This window comes from Cheilinus undulatus, linkage group 8 (assembly GCF_018320785.1).
Source record: "Cheilinus undulatus linkage group 8, ASM1832078v1, whole genome shotgun sequence".
NCBI lineage: Eukaryota > Metazoa > Chordata > Actinopteri > Labriformes > Labridae > Cheilinus > Cheilinus undulatus.
Genome location: NC_054872.1, coordinates 10,036,750 through 10,060,153, shown reverse-complemented (window position 1 = coordinate 10,060,153; position 23,404 = coordinate 10,036,750). Strand labels below are relative to the sequence as shown.

At 38.4% G+C, this 23,404-nt stretch overlaps 2 protein-coding genes across 5 annotated transcripts in view; both read left to right on the top strand.

Annotated features, from left to right (window-relative positions):
- rims2a (regulating synaptic membrane exocytosis 2a) overlaps positions 1-8,255 on the top strand; it is a 247,893-nt gene extending 239,638 nt beyond the window's left edge. For all 4 annotated transcript variants that reach the window (XM_041793381.1, XM_041793385.1, XM_041793383.1 and 1 more), the window contains 5 exons: positions 2,723-2,864; positions 3,057-3,169; positions 4,346-4,447; positions 4,612-4,751; positions 5,689-8,255. In XM_041793381.1, coding sequence (XP_041649315.1) covers positions 2,723-2,864; positions 3,057-3,169; positions 4,346-4,447; positions 4,612-4,751; positions 5,689-5,892 — 701 coding nt within the window. In that variant the 3' untranslated portion in view covers positions 5,893-8,255. The remainder of the gene's footprint in view (positions 1-2,722; positions 2,865-3,056; positions 3,170-4,345; positions 4,448-4,611; positions 4,752-5,688) is intronic.
- A 5,730-nt stretch (positions 8,256-13,985) lies between these two features.
- Positions 13,986-20,912, top strand: LOC121513484 (dendritic cell-specific transmembrane protein). Its single transcript, XM_041793271.1, has 5 exons — positions 13,986-14,005; positions 14,133-15,216; positions 15,298-15,627; positions 15,716-15,771; positions 20,828-20,912. The coding sequence occupies exons 1-5, from the start codon at positions 13,986-13,988 to the stop codon at positions 20,910-20,912; spliced, it is 1,575 nt and encodes a 524-aa protein (XP_041649205.1).
- The last annotated feature ends 2,492 nt before the right edge of the window (positions 20,913-23,404 follow it).

Here is a 23,404-nt window from a genome sequence, read left to right as displayed (position 1 = left end):
GTGGCCGGTCACCATGGGCAGACAGGGGCATGACAGCTCTGCTGCGGCATCTGGGATGCGTATCCAGCGCTCCCAGAGCAAGATGAGCCTTTCTGCATCGTTTGAAGCGCTGGCTGTTTATTTCCCCTGCATGAACTCCTTCGATGAGGAGGATGGAGGTAAGATGACATCCAGGGAAATGACATTGGATAGGCAGGCTTGGGCCCAGAGGTGCTGTGCAGACAGAGGGATGGTAGAGGAAGAAGATGGATTAGGAGTTAAAAGGAAGGTTGTTAGGCTTAACTATGACCAGTGAGTCGAGGGTGATGCTTTAAAATATTTAAGATGCAAAGTTGATATCCATGCCTAAGAGACTGATTTATCATTGAGGCTTTTATTGCATTATGACAGAAACAAATACTACTAGTGTGTTGATTTTTATCACAAATGGTTGCACTATTGGAGTATATTGAACTGATATGATGAACAAGCTCAAGCCTGTTTTACCAATAAATCACTTCATCTTGAGGATGTTATACCAAACGCTAAGAAATTGAAATAAATTGCTGCTTTTTTATTGTGTTGGTGGTTTTGTTTTGTAGTTAAGAAGTCTCCAACATTGTTCCATGAGTGTTACCCCAAATTTCCCTACTCCATTTACTTATCTTAGTGTCTATTTTAGTGACAAAATTTTTTAAGCTAGATGCTGAGGATTTACTTACAGAATCATAATCTAAGCATGAATTAAAATAAGATCAATTACTTTTTTTAACCCTTTAAATATACCTCAACTATAGCCGGAAAATTCTCATTTCTTGGAACTAAAATGCTTATTAAACCTTCTAACACAATCCATAAAACATCCATATATATTTTCATTACCTTTGATACATGAAGTGTTTTTGGCAAGTGATAATTTGCTGGAGGGCACATTTATCATTTATCAGATTGTTAACAAAATGATTTTAAGGAATTTTTATGATAATGTTGATTAGATAAAGGTCTTATAAAACTGTTTATCAAATATAAATTAACTGGTTTAAAGGGTTAATACCATACTCATCAGAATGTTTTTGCCTTTATGCTGTGATTGTCTTGGCTTCACATTTTTAAGTTAGGTGCAAAACTTTGTCATTTTGTCTTCTTGTCTATCAGGTATGATTACAAGGCAGTGACATAGTGAAAAGGTAGTTTGTCAGACCTTTAGGCCTCTGCTTCTCTGCTGTGAGGTAGTTAATTAAAGTGCAGGCAATCAACGACTCCAATATCTTTTACACTTACACATCTCATATTTCAGTTCTGTGATCATTTATCATTTATTTTAAGGTGAAAGACAGCATGTTTGTCAATTGCACATGGAGGAAAATCTTTATCAGGGTGTGTAATGATTATTTACAACGTGCATAAATATGCATGCACTCTGATTTCAGCAGGTTCTTCTAGCATTCTTTATTTCAGCAGAAATGCAATGATATGTATCTCAATGTGTGGTTGAAAGATTCCCCATGCTTGTACTGGTGATTGATAACATCTCACTGGTCAGGTCTGCAAGCTGTCGTTTGCTGCAGACGTCAGAGACGACCTCAGTGGCTTCTTTGCTATTGTTATGTGTGTAGAGCAGGAAGAGGAGGCGGGAGCCGGCTGAATGACTGAGATTTCAAGGCTAAACACGTCTGTTTTTGCTTGTGAAAGATTGGGTACTGAGCTCCTCTCCACTGAGGAGACAGGGAGGGAGGAAGAGTGAAGACAGTAGGCGGTAAATACTGATGCTGAATGAGGAAAGCTTAGGTTTGAATGTGATTCAATCATGTTTTGGGAAAATTTTATGTGGAACTGGCGTAGGTCATCAGAAGCTCCAACAAGTTAGCTGTCTATGTATGTGTTGTCACCTTTATCTGGAAACAACACAATGCCCGAATATAGGAACATAGGTGACTTTATTATTCTTAGATAAATTGTTTTCAAGGCTGTATACTTTTGCAAGTGAACATCAGACATTACTGATATTTCAGGTGCTAAACCGGAACCACTGGCTTAGATATAGAGTCTAATTTGTCCATGTGTTTTACATGTGATGACTTTCTTTGTGCTAAGAATAAAAGCAAAGATACCAACCTTTTTTAAGAAGGATATAAAATGAAATAAAGCAGTGATGCTGTTTGTCTGGTGTGCTGAGTGGATGCTGGTTTTGGGATGTGTGACTAGGAGCTGAGCATTCATACTTCTGTGTAGGTATGTGTGCATGTGCCACAGGCACAGCCACGTGGCCCCACACGCAGCCTGTCAGTGAGGCTGGGTGGAGCTGAGCAGCAGCAGGGCTAATGGAAGAAGTCAGCTGTCTTCTTGGATTAGCTTAAATGGGGGGCAGACCCCGCATGTTTAGAGGTGGAGCATGGACTCACCACAGACTCCACAAGAACCCCCCAGGCAGTCAGTAGCACACAAAGGATGGCTGAACATGTTGTTCTGTGTAACAGATATACAAAGATGTGTAATTCTGTCAACATCTTGTTTGATTGATCAGTGTTACTGCTATGATCAGTCTCAGAACGAGCCAATCACAAGTCCACGAGTACCACTGTTTTGGTTGTAATTGTGTTCTGCTCAAAAATCAAAATACAGCTGTAATAGAAAGCACCTCGCTGTTTTAGTCACCGATGATTCCATGTCAGGCGCTGGCAGTCGCAGTCACTGTTTCTCCCTCTTGCTCTCTACTCTTTTGCATGGGACATTCTGTGCTCAGAAGCAGGAGGCAAGAAGTTACGCAGCACGATCCAGAGGAGTACAGAGACGGGCCTAGCGGTGGAGATGAGGAGCAGGATGACTCGACAGGCCAGCCGGGAGTCCACCGATGGCAGTATGAACAGCTACAGCTCAGAGGGAAAGTAAGAACGCTGAAATTCTCCCCACAGAAACTCCTACTATACAACAATTTAAGAGAAACAGATTTTTGGATTGTTTATATGATTCATGGTTCTCATTAACTTATCTTAAAGGCTGGAGTCCATGGTACATTTTTAGCTCAAAGCCGTACCGTTTACCTCCATTATAACCATAGTGTCTATCTTTGTTTTTAGTCTCATCTTTCCTGGTGTGAGGCTTTCCTCCGATGCCCAATTCAGCGATTTTCTGGATGGTCTTGGCCCGGCCCAGCTGGTTGGACGACAGACATTAGCTACTCCACCTATGGGTGAGAAAATGAAACTATTTTTTCTGTGTTTTGTGTATTAGCGTAGTCATTCTTTGAATAAGTTATTGAATTTAAAATATTAATGAGGTGCAGTTTATCCACAAGTGGAAAAAGTTCTGGTCTATACATCCACTCAAGTGAAAGTATTGAATTTGAAGTTTACTTGAAGTACTGAGTAGCTACTGAGGAGTGGTACAGTAAAATATGATATTTCCTTACTGATAAGAACAAGAGACTAGATCTCCACCCAGGTTGTTCAGGTGAAGTCACACCTCTATAATAAACTAAAATACACAAAAACTTAACAAAATTAATTGTGCTTATATTGGTCCACTCTTCATTGAGTTAAACTACACTTTTGAAAGTGGTAAGTATTTCACAGTAAAATAGAGCTGCAGTAATTACTGAAAATCTGAGGCAAGTTAAGTCTTCTCGGGCAAGCAGAGTCAATCTCAAGGCAATGCATTGCATACTGATGAAAATGCATCCTCTAGAGGCACCCAAAGTCACAGACAGAACTCAGTGGATACTTCATTCATGGTGCAAATGTGTCTCACATCAAAAATGACAATCCAACAGAAATATGACCAAAAAAAACCACTGTACAACATCCAGACATAACCAAACACATCTATAAACTCTGCCCAAATGCATGATGGGGAGCCCCACCCACACAACCCCACCAGATTTAACTCTTTACAGAGTTGAACTAACACTGATGGATCAACACTGTCAAATAACTCCAACAATGAAGACCATTTCATTCAGAATGGAGTTAAAATTACACTTTTGGAGTTAAAATCAACTTGGACATTTTTTACCCTGAAATATTAACACTCCAGTTTTTGCTGTGTGCCACTGTTTGATCAACAGAGGTGGAAAAAGTAAAGTAGTACTGAACTCAAGTCAAAGTTCAGTTACTCAGGTTAACACTTGGTAAAGTAAAGGTAAACGCACTGATTTAAGAATGTACTTTAAAAAGTGAAAGTACCCAAAAACATTATTCAATTACAGTAATTTGAGTAAATGTAATTAGTTACTTTTCATCCCTAGGTTTATCAATTTTAAATCGAACATTTTGTTATGTATCCACTTTGTATTAAAACACATGTAACTACATCTTTTAAAGACGCCTGATAATGAGTTAATGACTTCTGTTGTCCTATTGTTATCCAGGTGATATCCAAATTGGTATGGTGGAAAAGAAAGGAGCACTGGAGGTGGAGGTCATCAGAGCCCGTGGCCTTGTGGGAAAACCAGGTTCGAAGGCACTGCCAGGTATTCAAAGCTCCTACACATCACTTCTTACTCATGAACACTTACCTCAAAATATCAGCGTAGAGTCCAAACAGTCGTGTTCATCTAGGTCCAAGGATTATCAATAAAGAGTTTAGTATATTCTCAAATGCCCTTAACCCTCTCCTTTTCTCTTCTCCTCTCAGCACCGTATGTAAAGGTCTACCTTCTGGAAAATGGAGTCTGCATAGCCAAAAAGAAAACAAAAGTAGCAAGAAAAACCTTGGATCCTCTTTACCAGCAGCAACTGCCGTTTGAAGAGAGTCCAGGGGGGAAAGTTTTACAGGTAAGAAAACAAAATAGTAACTCTGTCTCACTTAAAATTAGGGCTGTCAAGATTAATTGAGTAAATCACAATTAATTAAGGTCCACAATTAGTGCAGTAACATTTTTTAATTGTGGTCAATCACATGCTTTATAGCAGTGTTAATTTTGGCAGCTATTTTTAATTTTAGCCTTAGTTTTAGCCTTTTGATTAAATTTCTTTTAGTTTTAGTCACATTTTAGTCATTTCTACCCTTTTTAGTTTTAGTCAACAAAAAGTAAAAATATTGCCTGAATCTGGTACCAAATCATGTTACTGTGTTCTATGCACCCTGTCCACCGTGGCTTTCTACTGCTAAGAGGCAGAATAGCTGGATGGTTTGTATTTTGACAGATTTACCCACAGTGGAGAAATATCATGGATTTTTAATTTCCAACGAAAACTAAATTATGTTTCCATCTAGTTTTGACAAAAACTAAATTTACTTTTTGTCAGTTTTAGTCATCACAGATCTTTCTTTGGTTAGTTTTATTCTAGTTTTCATCATGAAAAAAAGGCTGTTGATGAGTAGTTTTAGTCATAATTTTAGTCAGTTGACAAGTCAGAAGTCATCTGCATCACTTTGGTAATCTCTTATTTAATTTTCAATCCATAGCCAGTTACTTTTTCCCCCATGGTTAAGTCTTTGATCTTCCTCTAATAGTAGATCTGTAACCAAACAGGAAGTCAACTACCCTTAGAAAAATCCAAACTGGCACAAAAATATTTTAAAATGAAAAATAGTGGAATTTTAAAATGCAATAAAAAAAGGGTATGATTTATCACAATTAAATACATAAATCTGTGATTAATCGCAGTTATTATTTTTTTTTTTGACAGCCCTACCTAAAATGTATTTTTTCTCACACATTTTAAGTAGACTTTATTCTTTTGACAAACTCCTTTTCCTGCTCTACAGGTCATTGTTTGGGGAGACTACGGACGTATGGACCATAAATCATTCATGGGAGCAGTTCAGATACTGTTAGATGAGCTGGACCTGTCCAACATGGTGATTGGCTGGTTTAAGCTCTTTCCTCCTTCCTCACTGGTGGATCCTACACTGGCCCCACTGACAAGAAGAGCTTCCCAATCCTCACTGGACAGTTTCTCTCGGTCATAGCAGCGTGTGGACTAATAGCGTTGTTGTAGCAGCCAGTGTTGCAATTACAGGTCACGCCCCCCGGTTACACTGCATGCTTGATGTTGTGTCTTCTGAGCCTGTTTCTAGGGGTGCAAATGTGATCCTGTGTTTAAAGCAAAAACGTCGCGCACATTGTGCACATGACGAAGCGTGTTGCAAGCGCCTGGCAGCCTGGATTGTCGGGTGTTGTTATTGATGTTTGGAGGAAGCTGGAATGAACTCCTTAGCACGAGGAATCCATCAGTTCCAGGTTTTTATCCAATTCGAAGCCATGGGGGTCAGTACTGGGAACTGCAAAACGAGTTCTACAGAAGCCCTTTTCGAATGAAAAAAAAAAAAGTTTTCTCTAATTCTTTTTTTTTGTTTTGTTTTCATTTATTATTGTTATTTTTCTATTTTCTGTTCATGTCAATGTACTTGTATCTGAAGGGGCTGACAGTGTTTCTAAACAGATGCTTGGTCATGCCACGCCAACAGACCTAGCTGTGTAGATGGAGTTCTGAAAACATCACTTTGGGTGAGGTGTGTCCTAGCTTGTATCAACACTCCCACAAACCCCAAGAGAAATGCAACAAATACCCTAGGTTTATGTACTGAGACGAGCCGCGGTGGTAACTCACCAGAGAGACTTCACAGCCAATCAGAGGCGGTTATGAAGTGGCTGCCATCAAAACCCCAGAAAATACAGTAATGAACCAAACCCCGCAACAAATGTACAATCTACCATTACTCTTTTTCTGTTGACTTATTGTATGAAAATTAAATGAGAAAAGATATTTTTTCCTATTTAGTTCATTTGCATGGACACAAATTTAGCTGATTAAAAAAAGAAATTATTTTCTTGAGGCTGCAACTTGCAAAAAAAGATGAAGAAAAATAAAACAGATCAGCCATTTTCAACAATTTATATTATTTTTAAAGATAAATTTCACTAGTGCATGGTTTTCAAGGGGAGTGAATGCAACATCGTGATTAAAAAAAGACATTGTTTATCATTCTTTAGACCATTCATGAGTCTGTCTTTTGCAGACATGCAGATAAGGGAAACTTTTCGAGTTAACAGAAAACGTTTATGTGACAAAAAGTAATAATGAAAATAAATGTAAATTATTTATATCATTGTAAAAGGCTCGGGCCTTGTTAAGATAAACATTATGTGCAAATTGTACATGTTTCTCTTTTTCTTCCTTGTCCCAGGATACTTCTAATTGTACTATTCATTGCTACCATTGTTCAGTTCCCTAATATTGTCCAGATTTTAGGACTGTTGGTTATGTTACAGTTCTGTATTGTTTCAGTATGTATTTAATTTTGGATTTGATTTATTTAACAAGCATGTTGAAACGGATTTTCTGCAACATGGCTTGGGCACACCTTACAGTAACTCAGCATGTTTTGATAAAGATGATATTTGGAATTTTTGCAGTTTCTTGTACAGTGCATGTCAACTTCATTACTTTTCTCCCTCACCTTAAATTGAACTCTACAGCAAGTTAGTTCTTGGTCTTCCATGACCAATTATTGAAGTTTTAACAAAAACATTCCACCCCCAAGGTCATATTTTTCTTTCAGCTTTTTTGAGAAAAAAAAGTTACAAGGAAAACATTTTATATTCAATGGAGGTTGACAAAACAGTTGTGATTGCAAGTGTATTTTCTTTCAGTATTGTTGACAAACATGCAAAAATAATCTGTACTGGTACAGCAAGAGGTCTTTACATAATCAAGAGTCAGCAAACATGCAAACTGTATGTTGCTGTGGTTCAATTTTACAGGCACTGTTTGTGAAGATGAGCTAATCACTAGTTCAAATAACAAGGGATGTTGCCACAGAAAATGTTTTTTCTTGTTTTAATGAAAATGAAATTAATTTACTATATTTTTGTTAGTTTTATTTAAAAGCCAAGACCAGTTTATATTTTATTTTCTATTTTTAGTAATTATAAATACTTCTCATGTCTGGGAAGTATATGAATCTTATAGTTGCAGTATGTCTGAATGAAATTGAACTGAGGCATTATTCCTTTTCCATATTACAAAATTATGTTTTAATGTCCCAGAAAACCTTGTGGTTGTAACAAACCACATATATTTTGATTTTAATTTACATTGTACATACCTTCAGATGTCAGAGTTTCAATAAACAAGCTACCACGACTGATAGATTTGGAAGAGGAAAAATGCCTCATGTTGACAAGGACATATGTTATTTATCCTTTTGAATGCCTTTTAATTTTCTCTTTTTGGTGCAATGTGTTAATGCCAAGGCTATGTCTTGGTGAAGTATGGTTGAGTACAGAGATTTATGTAAGTTATTTTTCAAATTAAAAATAAAAAATTGATATTACACTGATGCCAAGTGTCGTGTGACGATGACATTGCTGCATACGCTGATCATCCGAGGGGCTCATGAGGCTGGACTTGATGGCCAGGTAGAGCAAGAAGCTTTCAGCAGTATGCTAACACACTTTAGATCAGTGGTTCTCAACTGGTCTGGCCTCGGGACCCACCAGTCCATCTTAGGAAAGACCGCAACCCAAGTTTCCAAAAAAATTTCAGTAATGCATGTTTAGTTAATCAAACTGACTGACAACTTGATACCATTTTCCCCCATCTGATGTGTAAATTTGTGACGATTTTTCAGAGAACTTGTGAAATTACTTCATTATCATGGGAAAAGTAGCCTTTTTTTTGGCAAGAAAAGGAGATAAATTAGTTGAAATATTGATCAAACATTTAAATTGACCCAATTTCACAGTAAAACAGGGTAAAATAAAAGTACGGATGCATGTCCAATAAGGACTTTAGGACTTTTGCCACCATTTTTTTTCAGACACCTAGTCGTGACCCACTGACAGCTGCTCCACAACCTATTTTTGGGTCCCGACCCATTAGTTGAGAACCACTGCTTTAGATGACAATGCTAACATACATAGTACATGTTCAGAAGGTATGCAGTATCTTAGTTTAGTATGTCAGTAACTAACATTTAGTTGGTTTGTTATTAGGGCTGTAAAAAGATGTAACATTTTAATCACGATTAATCTCAGGATTCCGGTAATTAATCACCATTAATCAAATCCTTTCTATCGTATTTAAAAATTCCACTATTTTACACTTAAAACTGTTTATGTGTCATTTTTGGATCTTTCTACGGTCTTAAACTAACAGTAACTTACTAGATTAGATACAGACCTGCTGTTATGGGTGTATTGAAGACTCAACCATGGAGGAACCAAAGGAACTTTTCATGGATTGAAAAGGAAATAAGTGAGCAGTAAAGAAGGTGAATGTTTTATAACACAGACAGAGTCCTTTGATACCTGGATACCATCAATGGTCAACCCACTGTAGAGAAGGGGGTTTCATTTTGGAGTTGAAGGAATTATGAAATATATTTCTTATTTTGAAGTTTTGCTGTCATAAACTTAGCAGTACCTGTCACAATAGTTTAAGTCATTATTGGTGTGAACATTGGACTTGGCCCCTAACCAGTATTCTAGGACCGATGCCTAAATCTATAGTGGAGAACTAGAGAGCTAAAAAAATAAAAAGCATTGATTGCTCCTTAACAAAAAGAAATATCCTTCCTCATCTTGCAGAGGAGATAGTCCATACACATGGGACAACTTCCATCTTTTTCTCTCTAGGACAATGGGTAATGTATGAGGACAGCTGCTCTTCTAAATAACTTGGGACACCAAAAGCTGATGAAGTGTGATTTTACTACACAGAGGGATGCAGCTGGCGACCAGCAATGTCTCTAAACATCATCAGTCAGGGTTATATTGTGCAAGATAAGATAAGTGCAGCCCAAGTTTCTGTCATAGGCTGAAAAGACTGAACTGTGCTGATGCAGGGTCAACAAAGATGATAGTAAACAGACTTCTGCTTATAAAGCGTGTTTTCTAGCCCTCTAAATTGTCATGACTGACTACTTACTGAGCCACAGTCACCCCTATTGTTTTCAAAAAAGCCTGAATCCTTCAAGTTGGTAGAAAGTAAGTTGCTGCTGAGTGTTGTGATAGATTAATGCAAATACAAATACATGATGACAATAAACACGTGGATCCTGCTGATCAATATCAAAATGGATAATTCATTATTGTAGCCAAGCTGTAAAATCAACCTATTTTTATTTCTAAGACTTCAGACTGAAGATTTTTGATAAGCTGAGCTGAAACTGCAACTACTTGGAGGCAACTCTGAAACAGTCAGTTAGCCTGTCAGCTCACACCGCTGCAACTGGAGGAGATAATGCACCATTTCTACCAACGATATCAAAGTCACTGAATTTGAAGTGATTTATTTCCAAGCTACTCTAAGTTTCTGCACAAAACGCCCATCCCTTCAAGGAGAGTACTGTGCATCCTCTGACTTTTCCCCTGCATCTTTATCATCTTGATAATGCACATCAGTCTTTAGCATTCGTAGCATGGCAGCCACATGTGGCAGCACATATAAACACAAAGACGCTTCCTAGCTCAGTCTTGTTTTAACTAAGATATCTGTAGAAAACAAGATGTTTTCCACAGACAAATTTAGTCACTTCAGCCTTCAACCTCTCATGTTCACCTGATGTAGCGCCACGTGTGCAGCTGATGGAGGAGACAGGAGTTAATTGGGGTGAAGGTTCTGTGTGGAAAGAAAAAAGATAGAGGCAGTTATTTTCAGCATTCACAGAATGTTTCATCTACTGAAACATTTTACTCTGTATAAGGTTTGTCACGGTTTATAGCAAAGATGTTGTAATTAATCACTCAATCTTTGTTTGTATTGCAACAATTCATTAGCAAAGTTTTGTCAAGAAACTTTACAAAGAGGGCAGGTCTAGGCTGTACTTAAACTACTGAAATAACTAAAACTAAAATGTAAAAGTTATTTTAGTTTACTGGAACTTAAAAAGTCTTCACAAAAAAGAAAGAAAAATAGCCATAACTGTCTTGTGTGTTAAAATGACATAAAATAATTCAGTTTGTCACCTGGGACGCTGATTTATGGACAAATGCAGAAGTGGCATCAAGTTTGTGTGCTCACACACGTGCACAATATGCACTACAATAATCAAATGTAGTTTAACCTCTACAACCACAGTAACTGTTAGGCCCCCAAACTTTCCGCTGTCACCCCAGCCTGGGGAGTTTAAAATAGCTTAATTTAATAGGTAAAGACTTCACAATTTGACAGCTTGAGTTTTTTTTTCAATATCAAATTTGAATAAATAGAATAAGGAGTGAAAAATAGTCCATTTATTAACAAATAGACACCTAAGTGTCTCGCCCTTGACATGTATCTCATATTAATAAAAAAAATTTAAAAACACTAAAATGAAACTGAACTAAAAAAAAACATTTTTGCAAAACAAATATTGAACTTAAATATTAAACCAGCATTAAAACAAAATTAGAAATTAAAAATCAAAATATTCTCACCTTGGTTTATAGCATATCATAAAAAGATTTCCACCCCCATTTTAAATTCATTTTCTTACAATGCCCAAAAAGCTGATGCTAATTGACAAACTAAAAGAGGGCAACATTATAAAACAGTCTGAGTCAAGCTGCGACTGTTCCCTGAGGTGTTTTAAAACAGTCAGAGTAATGTCGCTGGACAAGAGGAACCTCGATATAACATGATATCGCCCCAACTCCCTCCACTCTCAAGAAAGCCAGCAGCACCATTACTCAAGGAACAAACACAGGATTTCTTTTTACCAAACCACTGAGATGCTGAAAATCTCAAAGTTAACACACAAAGTTTTGGTTTATAGTTTTAATATTTGAAGAAATTTAACTATAATTGAAAGTCTCAAATCTAAAAGTTAACAAAAAGTTTTAAGTTTGACCTTTACAACATTTAAAGCAATTTAACTCATTAAAATGGAAAGTTTGTCTTCCTTATTTACTCACTGAAATCCACTACACAGAGAGCAAACAACACGCAGGCTGCTTTGTTGTGGAAGTGGCTGGAGCAAAAGAGGAAGAGCAGGCTGCAGCAGCTGGTATATGTAGACCCGCTGAAGTGGCTCAGGCCTCAGCACCAGGACCTAATCAGAGACACACACTCCCACTGACACACACACACAACTACTCACAGACATTGCAGTAGGAAGGAAAAACTATATTTACAAACAATACTAAATATGACACGGGGTCATCACAGTCTGGTTGTGTTAAAAATCTCTGGTCTGAACTGCTGAACTGGGCTTCATACACAGACTGCAGTGTAAGAAATGTGTTTTTGACACATCACTGACACTTAGATTTAAAAAGGACAAGAATCAATATAATGAAATCAAAACAGTGCAAAATATACACATTTAAAGAGAAACAGGATGGGAAAAAAAGGCTGAAAGCAGCCCCTGTTGTATGCTTTTAGCTTTTTTCTTTCTTATCGCAATTATCTTTAAATAAGTAGAGAAAGATGTAAACTATTCACAAGTTGAACATATACACTATATTGCCAAAAGTATTTGCTCACCTGCCTTGACTTGCATACGAACCTTAGTGACATCCCATTCTTAATCCATAGAGTTTAATATGATCGGTTCACCCTTTGCAACTATAACTGCTTCAACTCTTCTGGGAAGGCTTTCCACAAGATTTAGCAGTGTACTTATGGGATTTTTTTTTACCATTCTTCCAAAAGCGCATTTGTGAGGTCTGATGTTGGATCAGAAGGCCTGGCTCTCAGTCTCTGCTCGAATTCATCCCAAAGGCGTTCTACCGGGTTGAGGTCAGGACTCTGTGCAGGCCAGTTCATCCACACCAAATTCTCATCCATGTCTTTATGGACCTTGCTTTGTGCACTGGTGCACAGTCATGTTGGAACAGGAAGGGGCCATCCCCAAACTGTTCCCACAAAGTTGGGAGCATGGAATTGTCCAAAATCTCTTGGTATGCTGCAGCATTCAGAGTTCCTTTCACTGGAAATAAGGGGCCAAGCTCGGCTCCTGAAAAACAACCCCACACCATAATCCCCCCTCCACCAAACTTTACACTTGGCACAATGCAGTCAGACAAGTACAGTTCTCCTGGCAACCACCAAACCCAGACTTGTCCATCAGCTTTCCAGATGGAGAAGCGTGATTGGTCACTCCAGAGAACGCGTCTCCACTGCTCTAGAGTCCAAGTGCGTTGCACTTTGTGATGTATGGCTTGGATGTAGCTGCTCTGCCATGGAAACCCATTCCATGAAGCTCTCTATGCACTGTTCTTCAGCTAATCTGAAGGCCACATGAAGTTTGGAGGTCTGTAGCGATTGACTCTGCAGAGGTTGGTGACCTCTGAGCACCATGCATCTGCTGACCCTGCTCTATAATTTTACGTGGCCTACCACCTTATGGCTGAGTTGCTGTCGTTCCCAATGGCTTCCACTTTGTTATAATACCACTGACAGTTGACTGTGGAATATTTAGGAGCGAGAAAATTTCACATCTGGACTTGTTGTACAGGTAGCATCCTATCACAGTACCACGCTGGAATTCACTGAGCTCCTGAGAGCGACCCATTCTTTCACAAATGTTTGTAGAAACAGTCTGCATGCCTAGGTGCTTGATTTTATACACCTGTGGCCATGGAAGTGATCGGAACACCTGATTTCAAATTTTTTGGATGGGTGAGTGAATACTTTTGGCAATAAAGTGTAGTTCTTTAATGAATTTAAATGTGAATATTTTCCATGACTTCAGTGACTTTACATTATAACTACATAAATACCCTTACAAATTGTGACTATCTTTAGCCTCCTTAGCCATACTATGATTAGCCTGTAGTCTAAAGCTTTTATCCAGTTTATCTTAAGGTTTATAAACTTCAAGTAACATGAATATATTTCTACCCATACCACTTTGCATCAGTCAGTATATTTCCTGATTTAACATCAAAAGCAAAACCAGGTTTCACACGCTGCTGTCAGATTTGTGCCTGACAGGAGCGTGTGATCTGTTTGCTTCTGCTTTTGGTTGAAAATAGGGATGACTGGGACATGACAAATGACTGAGGTTTTATGAGACAGAGGACTTCCTGTTTTAGCAGGATATAAGACGAACGCAGAGTGCATGCATAAGAATAGATGACAAGATCACACGGCAGGTTTGTTGTTCGCCTTTCTGACTGCAACACTGATCGTTTTAAGTTTGTTGTTTTTGAACAGAAAAGAGATAATACTGCCATTTTGCAATTCTTTTCTAATTACCTTGTCAATGCTTTTTCATTTCAGGGTAAAGTTCTTCCACTTCTCCTCTTCTACATCCAGGATGCTGCCTACATGGACTGTAATACCACAGAGTCTACAGAATGTCGGCTCTCTTACTGTGGATGTTTTCCTAACTGGAAGAAGGGACGGTTTTCAGAGCACTCTTATCCTACTCCTCACCTGTGCATTTTCCAGCCTCCTGCTCAGCTCCCTGCTTCTCCTTTACCTCATCTTTACTCTGAAGTATGAGCTAGCAGTAGCTGGAGGAATAGCTGTCTGTTTTGGGACTTTGCTAACCATTGCCCTCTTCCTATCAAAAAGAGTAAGATGTTTGGGCACTCTATTTGTGGTCTCTATTTTCATGAAGAAGAGTCGAAACCTGCTTCTGACAGCTGGGACGAGTTTGGTTGTTCTTAGAAATATACGTAATACCTTGGAGAACCTCACAGCCCTGGGCAGGAGTATGATCTGCAACCTGAGGGTTAAGAAAGCAGCCATCATTGCTCCGTTCAGTAACTATGTAAAGATGCTGAAGTGGCTTGGAAGCATGCTCAGAGGGGTCACAGATTTGGGGGTTTTAAACCTCGACTCCAAGCTCACCGTTTCACCCAGACTTGAGTCGGAGCATTTCAGAGTGAAACTCAGTGAGGCAGAGCAGCAGCTCAATGTAACTATAAAGCATGTACGCTCCTTTGTAAATACCGTCTCCTGCGTGAGTGATAGGATGTTTCCTGCCATCAGCTTCCTTGTGCTAATGATGTTTATAATGCTGCACATAAAAAGATTCTGCAACAACATGAAATACAAAAACACGTTCATCAGCAGGAAATTTGTTAGTTTTGATGAGAAGCAGAAGGCCGAAGGAAAGCCTCATGTCCTCCCCCTCACACCAGAGGAAGAGAAGCTCTACACCCCTGCCCTCTCTCTCCGCACCACCTCCAAAGAAGGGAGAGCCATGCTGAGATTTGGCATTCCTGTTGCAAACCATTTTGTTGCATGGGCCACATTTATAACTGTGGATGGCTTACTGTACTGCTTCGTTGATGTTGTCACAACAAAGTTGTCTCAGCTGGAGCCGTTCCATGTCCCGTTATTAATGAACATCAGAGTAAGTATGTTTAAAAGTCTGTACTTAGAGTTTTTATTGTCAGCTAACTTGCACTAACTGTTGTTTTTTTCACTGTGTAAGGGGATTGCAACTTTAATAGGCATACCAGTCGTTGAAGAAAACCATCAAGAAGACTTTTCCTACTCTGTGACCCTCTTTGAGAAAGAATGCCTCCCTAAACCCAAGCTGCTGCTCTATAACTCTATTGTTCCTCTGGCTGCCATCCTGCTCACGCTGCTCATTATGGCTCTGATGGCTGCTAAAGTGACCCAGATCAGACTGTTGGTCTGTGAGCAGTTCTTCTCTACTGCAGCAGAGGAGAGAGTGGAATACCTGCACAGTAAAATCCTGAGAAAACGTTCAAAGAAGAGAAAGGAGAAAAACTGCAGCCCCGCTTCAGTCTTTCTCAAGGTATGTATATCAATGGTTTTAAACTTCACAGAACAAAGCTTGAGGTTAACATTGTATACTTAAAGTTTTTTCTTTATTCTCTTTTCAGCCACAGTTTTGGTGCCCTCTGCTTTTCAGGCCGAAAGAGGGTTCACAAGGTAACGTGTGAGTGTGTCAACTGCACCATTTCATCATGCCAATAAGAAGAAATGATAGGATAGGACCATCTCCTGGCAAAGGTAAATGGACTTTAGAAGTATTGGACAAAGTCCAAGAATGTCATGTAGTTGGTTGCTGAGACTGTGTTGAAATCCGTGGTGGTGAAAACACTGGCTCCATGTAGCTTTGGGTCAGCCCAAGTAGATCAAGAGGTGAGCTAACCAGGCAGTAAACACGTATATTTACAATGTGTAGATTTAAGTGAGATATGTTCTACATTCTGATCTGTCGTACTAGGCCAGCATTGAAGTTGGGTTGTAAAGTTGCATGTTTTTTCAAGTTGCACATTTAATGCTAGTTAGCCTAGGTTAAAGAAACTTTAACATTACATTACCCAAAATACACCAGTGTTGTCCGACATGCATCAATATGATTACCCCACACTGGCAGCAGCCAGATGCTTAGGACACGCTGCAGCACTTTGGGCTACTGCTCGGTTCCCTGTTCCATGCTGCTAGCCATGGCTGATGGAGTGTTTCCCAGCAAGATCAGCTGGTTTGTCCATTTCGGCTGCTATAGTAGCAGCTCTATTTGAAATGGTCTGATGGCACAAAAACAGAAATTTAGCACCATGATTTGTTTGTGGTGCGGAATAGACAGGAAGCCTCAGCTGCTGGTAAAACACCACAACTCCTATTGATTTTCCACTTACCTGGCAAGGCGTGGAGGCGATCCCCAAGTGAGCTTTCAGCACTGGTATCAAGCAGCATGCCATGCAGTGGCTGGTGGGGAGTTTAACGGCTTAGGCGCTGCTGTCGGTGTGTGTTAAGGACAGTAACGGAAGCTCATCAAATGATGCAATGCGCCGATGTGTTTTGGGTTTTATAGGCATTTATTATTTGAGGAGCATCACAGACTGACATTATTAAAAATGTTTTCTTTTACCTCCAGGCTGATGTAAAAATTCTTTGTGATTAGCACTGGGTTGAATTGTGTGTAGGGTTGTCCAGAGTCTAATCCAAAGAAATTGGGATGACCAATGACAAAGCAAATATCTTGAGTCACTCTTGCAGACACAGAAAACACCTTTCAATCATGCTGAAGTACCAAAATTAAGCTCCCAATTTTTACGGCCACACATTGAAAAGACTCAGTGAAAGTTTGCTAAACTAGAAGTAGTCCAGTTCTTTGACTGGTGGGTCGGCGGACCAATGAGGGAGCAAACAAAAGGTCATTTGTTGGCTATAATGATGCCAGAGCTTTATTTAATTTATTGTGTTTTTAATTCATAATTTATAATGATTTTATGTTTTGTTATTTATATGGAACATGTATTTATAAGGTATAGTACGGTACCCAGCTGTTTTATGTTCATGAATGCTGCACATTTTATCACACTCTATACTTCAGGACCCAGTTAGGGAAAATAGTGTAAATTTACATTAGCCTTACACTCCTTGTGCATAACTTGTATGTTCTGTACTGAAACTGTTCTGAACCAAATGATCCCAAAGAAATAAATGAAGCCTAGTGTTAGTTCATGCTGGACATGGTAGTCATACGCCCAGCCATGATCAGCTGACGGCCTGCTGATTCCAATTATCCCCTCCCAGCTCCCACAGCCAATCACGGCTCTTTATCTCAACACTGGGGCGGATTTAAACATGATCTACTTCTCACTGTTTGCATTAAGCCGATGCTGTGAGACGCAAAGCCTCACCTCCTCCACCCCAGCCTCCTCCTTTATAGCATAGAGCTTGTTGCACCCCCATATTCAGATTCAAGCTATATGCTTACTAATTATATCGTATTTAATACACATTGTCATAAATTTATCTATCCGTATGAGGGTTTCTAGCCACGTGCTCCCTGGAAAGTCAATGCATGCTGTTGACTAACCTAGGGAGCATTTTTTGAGCAGAGCCTTCTCCAACCAAGTAAAACAGTATATTCATATTGCAATAAAATGGTAAAATGTATGACGAGAGTGTTCCTGACTGAAAGTTTGTTTTCCCTATAAAAGTTCTTGAGGTCTTGGAAATTTTCCTTTGAAATTATTAGAGATATTAAAAATATGAAGAAATCTCTCAAATTCATTAAAATTTCCAAGACATTACCAAAAATTTCTGTGAAAATTCTTCAACAGCTTCTTAAAAATTGCTTGGGGAAAAAATCTTAAACTTTCCCTAAAAAGTTTCAGTGAAACTTTCTGAAAAGCCTTAAGAGTTAAATAAAATATAAAATTAATCTAAAAATCCTGAAATTTTCAAGGAAGTTCCCCAAAATTGAAAAGCAAATTCCACCAAATATTTCTGATGAAAACCCCAATAATTTACAAATAAATTTAGGAAATTTTCCAAACAAACATCCCGAAACATCCAACAAAATCCCTAAATGTTCCATGAAAATTCAGGAAAAATCTGGATGGAATTTCCCCCAAAAAAATTCCAGTCAAATTGCACCCAAGAAAATACAAAAAAAAAATTCCCCAAGTACCTAAAACATTCAAAGCAACTTCAAAATATACAAACATATCCTCAAAAATATAAAACATTCCAAGCAAATTACTCACACATCTATGGAAACTCCAAACAATTATCAAAAATTTCTACTATGTTTAAGAAAAATCAAAATACCCCCATATGAACATGCAGGGTCTCAGGAGGGTAAAGCAGAAACTATTAATATTTCCACCATGCTGTCCACGGAAAATCACTAACATGTTTGGAGTACAAATTTGACATGCCAGCACCAGATCACAGAAAGCTTTGAAAAGAGCTTAAGGTCATTTTTGGCAAGAAAACCTCAGTTTTCATTATTTACAAGTATGTATCTTGAAAATGGACAAAGAAACAGAAAACTTTAAACTTCTACTCATGTTTTTTTTGTTTTTGTTTTGTTTCTTTCTTGTACTGCTTTAATGGTTACCTTACAGAGACGATACAAGTGCATACTGACTTCACACATAAAACAGAACTGGTTTTGCATCAAAATCCAGTTGGTAAGCAAAAAGGACATTTTTTTTTTAGATTCTGTGGATAAAAATAAGAGGATTGTTGTTTTTTTAAGTCATGTGTATAAAAAAAAATGTGATCATGTTCATTAAAAATCCAAGATACATGGCATCCCACCTTTTTCAAAACTGCATCCTTATCTATTTTTTTTGTTAAGTTTTATGGAGATGAAGTGAACATACATACACAGAATGGCAACAAGAAAACACAACAAAAACAGACAAAAAAAGTAGAAATAATAATAATAATACAAAATAAAAAAAAAAAACAGACATTATGGTCTTGGTGTTGGATAATCTGTGGTGTGTTGAGGCGTCTTGGTTTACTGAACATATTCCAATTTTGTAGATAATGGGGAAAGGGGATGGCTAGAAAGACATAACAGTTGTCCAAAAATAAGAAAAACATGTTTTTGTTTTGTTGATTCATCTGTATGTCTGTGTTTGTGTGTACTTTATGACTTTGTGGAATAATCTATCAATAAATTTGCTACTCACAAACACTGCTCCTGTCACTTTTTTCTATCAGTGTTATTCTTATTCAGACAATACTGTAGTTCATGTAGTTCTACCACATTACACAACAGCTCAAACTGCCTATCCAAATGAACTGTAACCACAGAGAAGAGTCATGGGAAGAGTCATAGGAAGAATGCTTTCACTCTGATGTCTACCAATTACAGCCCATAAATCAAAAGATTACACTTCCAATAAATTAAGCTTCAATGAAGAGTCAATGTTAAGAATTTCATCTGACTTTTCAGACACATATTAAACTCATTACATCATGCTCATTATGTAAATAGATGGATGGCAGTTTATCAATCATGAATCTATCCTAAACAGCTCATTATCTACTAGACACAGGACACCACTCCAATGTCACCTTAATACATTTATTATGACAAATCTCCAGATATTCTTAGTGGAAGCATTAAAAAAATTACAGGCTTCATTTGACAGTATTTCTAATTAAAGTTTGCAATTATGGGTACCTAACTGTAGCTGGCAGAACACTGATTGGGTTATAGAAATGTAAATAAACAAAGGTTTCTCTATATTACGGCCATGTGACATGCTCCAATTCAGATCATAGAACAGTGAGACCTGCTTATATAATTCAGACAGATGTCCCCATGTGCAGTAAACAGCACTGTCCTCTTTTCACTTACACACTGTCACTGTTCATTATCACAGGTGTGAGACAGTAGCAACCCCTGTGACATTTTTTTTTTACTTTTTAAGTTCTGTAATAAGTGCCTGAACATCCTGGTGTCAGTGAAACTCCTATCTCTGCAACAAATTCTGAGACATCTGAGACAAAGAGTGTTCTCTTCAATAGACAATAATTAAAAAAAAGAGTGATTTTTATTTCATTTTGCACATTTTTTAATGTATTTGTATTTGTTTTCTTTAGCCCTAGTCATACTGGATAAGTACTGGGACCTCTGGTAATTTGTGAATTCCCCCTGACATCAGTGTTTGGTGCAGTGCATTTGCACGAGATTAGCGGAGTCTGCAGTGTTCTGCATTTTCAGACTTTTCTGAAAGAAAACACAGGGGTGCTGCATGGCTGCAGCAATAAAAATGTAAAATCATTTTATTTCTAAAATTCATACAAAAAAATGCAATGCCGTGCACATCACGCTCTGCAGGCGATGTTTTCTTCATGTGTCCTACAGATGCTAACCTCATGTTAAATATAAACCTCTCCTGTTACTTTTAACTGTTTTTATGCCCTGGAATTTTTACACTGCAAATAAAAGACATGGTTGATTCACACAGGATTAAAATCACAGACATCCTGTGAGATTACTATAAATTACCAGAGGTCCTTATGTAATATGAGTCCCATCTGAACAGGACTTTTGTCAATAATTTTGCATTTTAGAGAGGTGATGTAGCTCTTGGTTCTTTAGCTGTTGAGTTTCTTGAATAATTTTCATTGGATGGGTTTATACAAGTTATGTTTTTGTTTGTTACAGCCTCTGCCCAGGCAGACTGTTAGTGGGTGAATCCTGTTTTTGTCTCCCCCTGAGTGTGTTCCAGGTCTGCCACACCTCAGGAGTCTGCAGCAGCTGAGGCTGATCAGCTCATCAGAGAAGCTACCAAGAACTCCCCAGACAGAGCTTAGTCTCACCCTGCTCCTGAGCCCTGTGGTGTTTATTCATGTATGTGTAAGCTCTTTCTTTTGGGTGTTAAAGCTGAGTAAGGTGAAAAATCTTTGAAACATTTTACTAAACTAAAACTAAAGAGCCTTTAAAGGAGGTGTAGAGGTTCTCTGCCATCTTCGTTAAGCTGTGTATTCTCCTGTTTTGTGGTTAGTAGGTAAGGGAGGTATGAATTGTCCTCATTTTTGATACGTCCAGGTAAGCTTCATTTTTTTCTACTTAGAGCAGGGTTTTGTAACCTGGCATGCCAGATGGATGTGTTTCACACATCCATCTGGTAAACCACTCATACACGTTGGTAAAGGGCAGAACCTTTGAAAGAAAACTCAGAGGGTGATTGGATGAACATTCTGTCACATCTTTACGGGCCAATCAGACCAACAAAACACGTGATGTTTCCCCTTCCAAGATGCACTTACTGAGGAAGAAAACTCCATATAGAAATAAAGTGAACCATGGTGACTGTAGACATGTCAGTACACGACTTTTGTCGTTTTTGAAAAGAAAACAACTCACTGCTGTTCTTTGTTCTTCTTTTAATGGAGAAATGTCAAGCTCTGATAAAACTTATCCTTTAGCAGCATCCACGTTAATGTCTTCCACCATAATTCAGGCTGGCCTCTTGTTGCTGCTGGCCCCAAGTGCTCCCCCTCAATGCTCAAACGGTTCAGATGGGAGCTTTGCAAGATGGATTTGCGAGAAAGTAACACGAAAACGGGCAAATATATCTGCTTTGCAAGGTTAAGGTAGAAGGCCAAAAAATCAAAATCTATTATTAAATTAAAATCTCAAGTTTTCTTGCTTGGGCTGCATAGTGATGAAGTTGGAAGTGTCAAATCCTGGTCCAACAGGGCTTTTTCTTTGTTGAGTTTATAATTGGGGAGTTGCACCTAAGCTGTGGATCAGTAGCAGGGATGACACTGTATCCTAATTTAAGTGGTAAATAGGGTTGGTCAATACTGAAAGACACTTTGTACAGCACTATCATCACTGTGTGATAAGAATAGGTGGTATATAATTGTGTGGCAGCAGGAATTTGCCACCACACAATTATATATTATGTATATAACAGATGGTCATCATACAAGATGATAAACATAAACCATTCATATATTTGTAGGTGGCCTGATGAAAAACAGCACCGGCTGCAGACTATTCCAGTTGTGTTGAATGTTCCAACTCTGCTTGAGTTGTTTGCTCCCGTTATGAGAGACACTGCTGTCCAGCTGAACAACTTTTGAGTTTTTAATCATTATTTTTTCAATCATAGCTCCAGTTATAACCTGTGGTGCTCTTTAGAATAAATTAAGAGAGGGACACCTCACCACTCTGAGAGAAACAGTATCGACTGTAAAAAAAACTCCAGTCCCACACCACCCCTTATAGTGTCAGCAGCAAGAGGAAGGAAGTGGTACTGCTCAAGGATGAATAGGCCTTCTGTGACTCACACGCTGCCACTGACCCGTGTGGCAACCTGATAAGCTCACATTATGTCTCAACTAGCCCTGTGGCATAAAACCACGCCAGCATGCCAGCCCAATAGGAAGCTGCCACATGATGCTCAGTGACAGCCACAGACCTTTTAACCATGGGAAGGAATGAATGTAGCCCATATATGGGCATAGATGGAGTGAACATGATAATGGGAAATGCTGCTGGATATGTAAATACTGAGTCAATCTGGGTCAAAGTTAATCTTAATACTTCTATGCATGTCAGTGCATCTTAATGATTATTTCCTCAAGGGGATGGGTGCTTTGGGTGACAAATATCCGCTCTGTTGACAGTAACAACGAACATAAGGGAGTGTAAAGTAAACATCCAGTAGATGCAGAATCAACAATCAACATCACAATAATTTTAGATAAAAACAAATGCAATGAAATAAATGGATGAAAAGGGAAACAATATTTTTGTAAAAGGAAAAAAAAATTCTATGCCCCTGTATCAGCAAAAGCCAAGGCACAAATGTCCACACTGAGTCAAGAATGGACTAAGTAGATTTTCAAAAACACTTTGAGGGACTTTAATTGGAGGTCCATTTTCAAACTCACTAGACTGCATGTTCAAATTTTGCTTGTAAGATTTCTGTAAATCACAGTACCACTGAAATGAGCCCAGCCTTTCTTGTTGACTTACCTCTGAACTTTCAATTTGACAATTGTAAATAAAGCATTAAAGTGCCAGGCAGTGGTTCTAGTTATAATCATGGAATAATACACAGACTTCTTTAAAACTTTCTGATAGTGGTTTATTGGATTCCACAAGGTATCTAAGAGCAAATAACTTCAGCACAGCAACCCAGTGGATTCTTCTGACCTGAGTGCCAAGAAACTGAAACTGATCTAGTGATCTCAGTTTAAGAAACAATAGAGGAACAATGGGTTTAAACTTGACCTTAAGCATGGGCATCAGAGGCATAGAGAAAGTGGGCTGGACATTTTTACAATTTTAA

Coding starts and splice junctions, on each gene's coding strand:
- LOC121513484 (XM_041793271.1), top strand. CDS start 13,986: ATGACAAGATCACACGGCAG. Junction 14,006..14,132: donor ATGACAAGATCACACGGCAG/GTTTGTTGTTCG, acceptor TTTTCATTTCAG/GGTAAAGTTCTTCCACTTCT. Junction 15,628..15,715: donor CCGCTTCAGTCTTTCTCAAG/GTATGTATATCA, acceptor TTCTCTTTTCAG/CCACAGTTTTGGTGCCCTCT.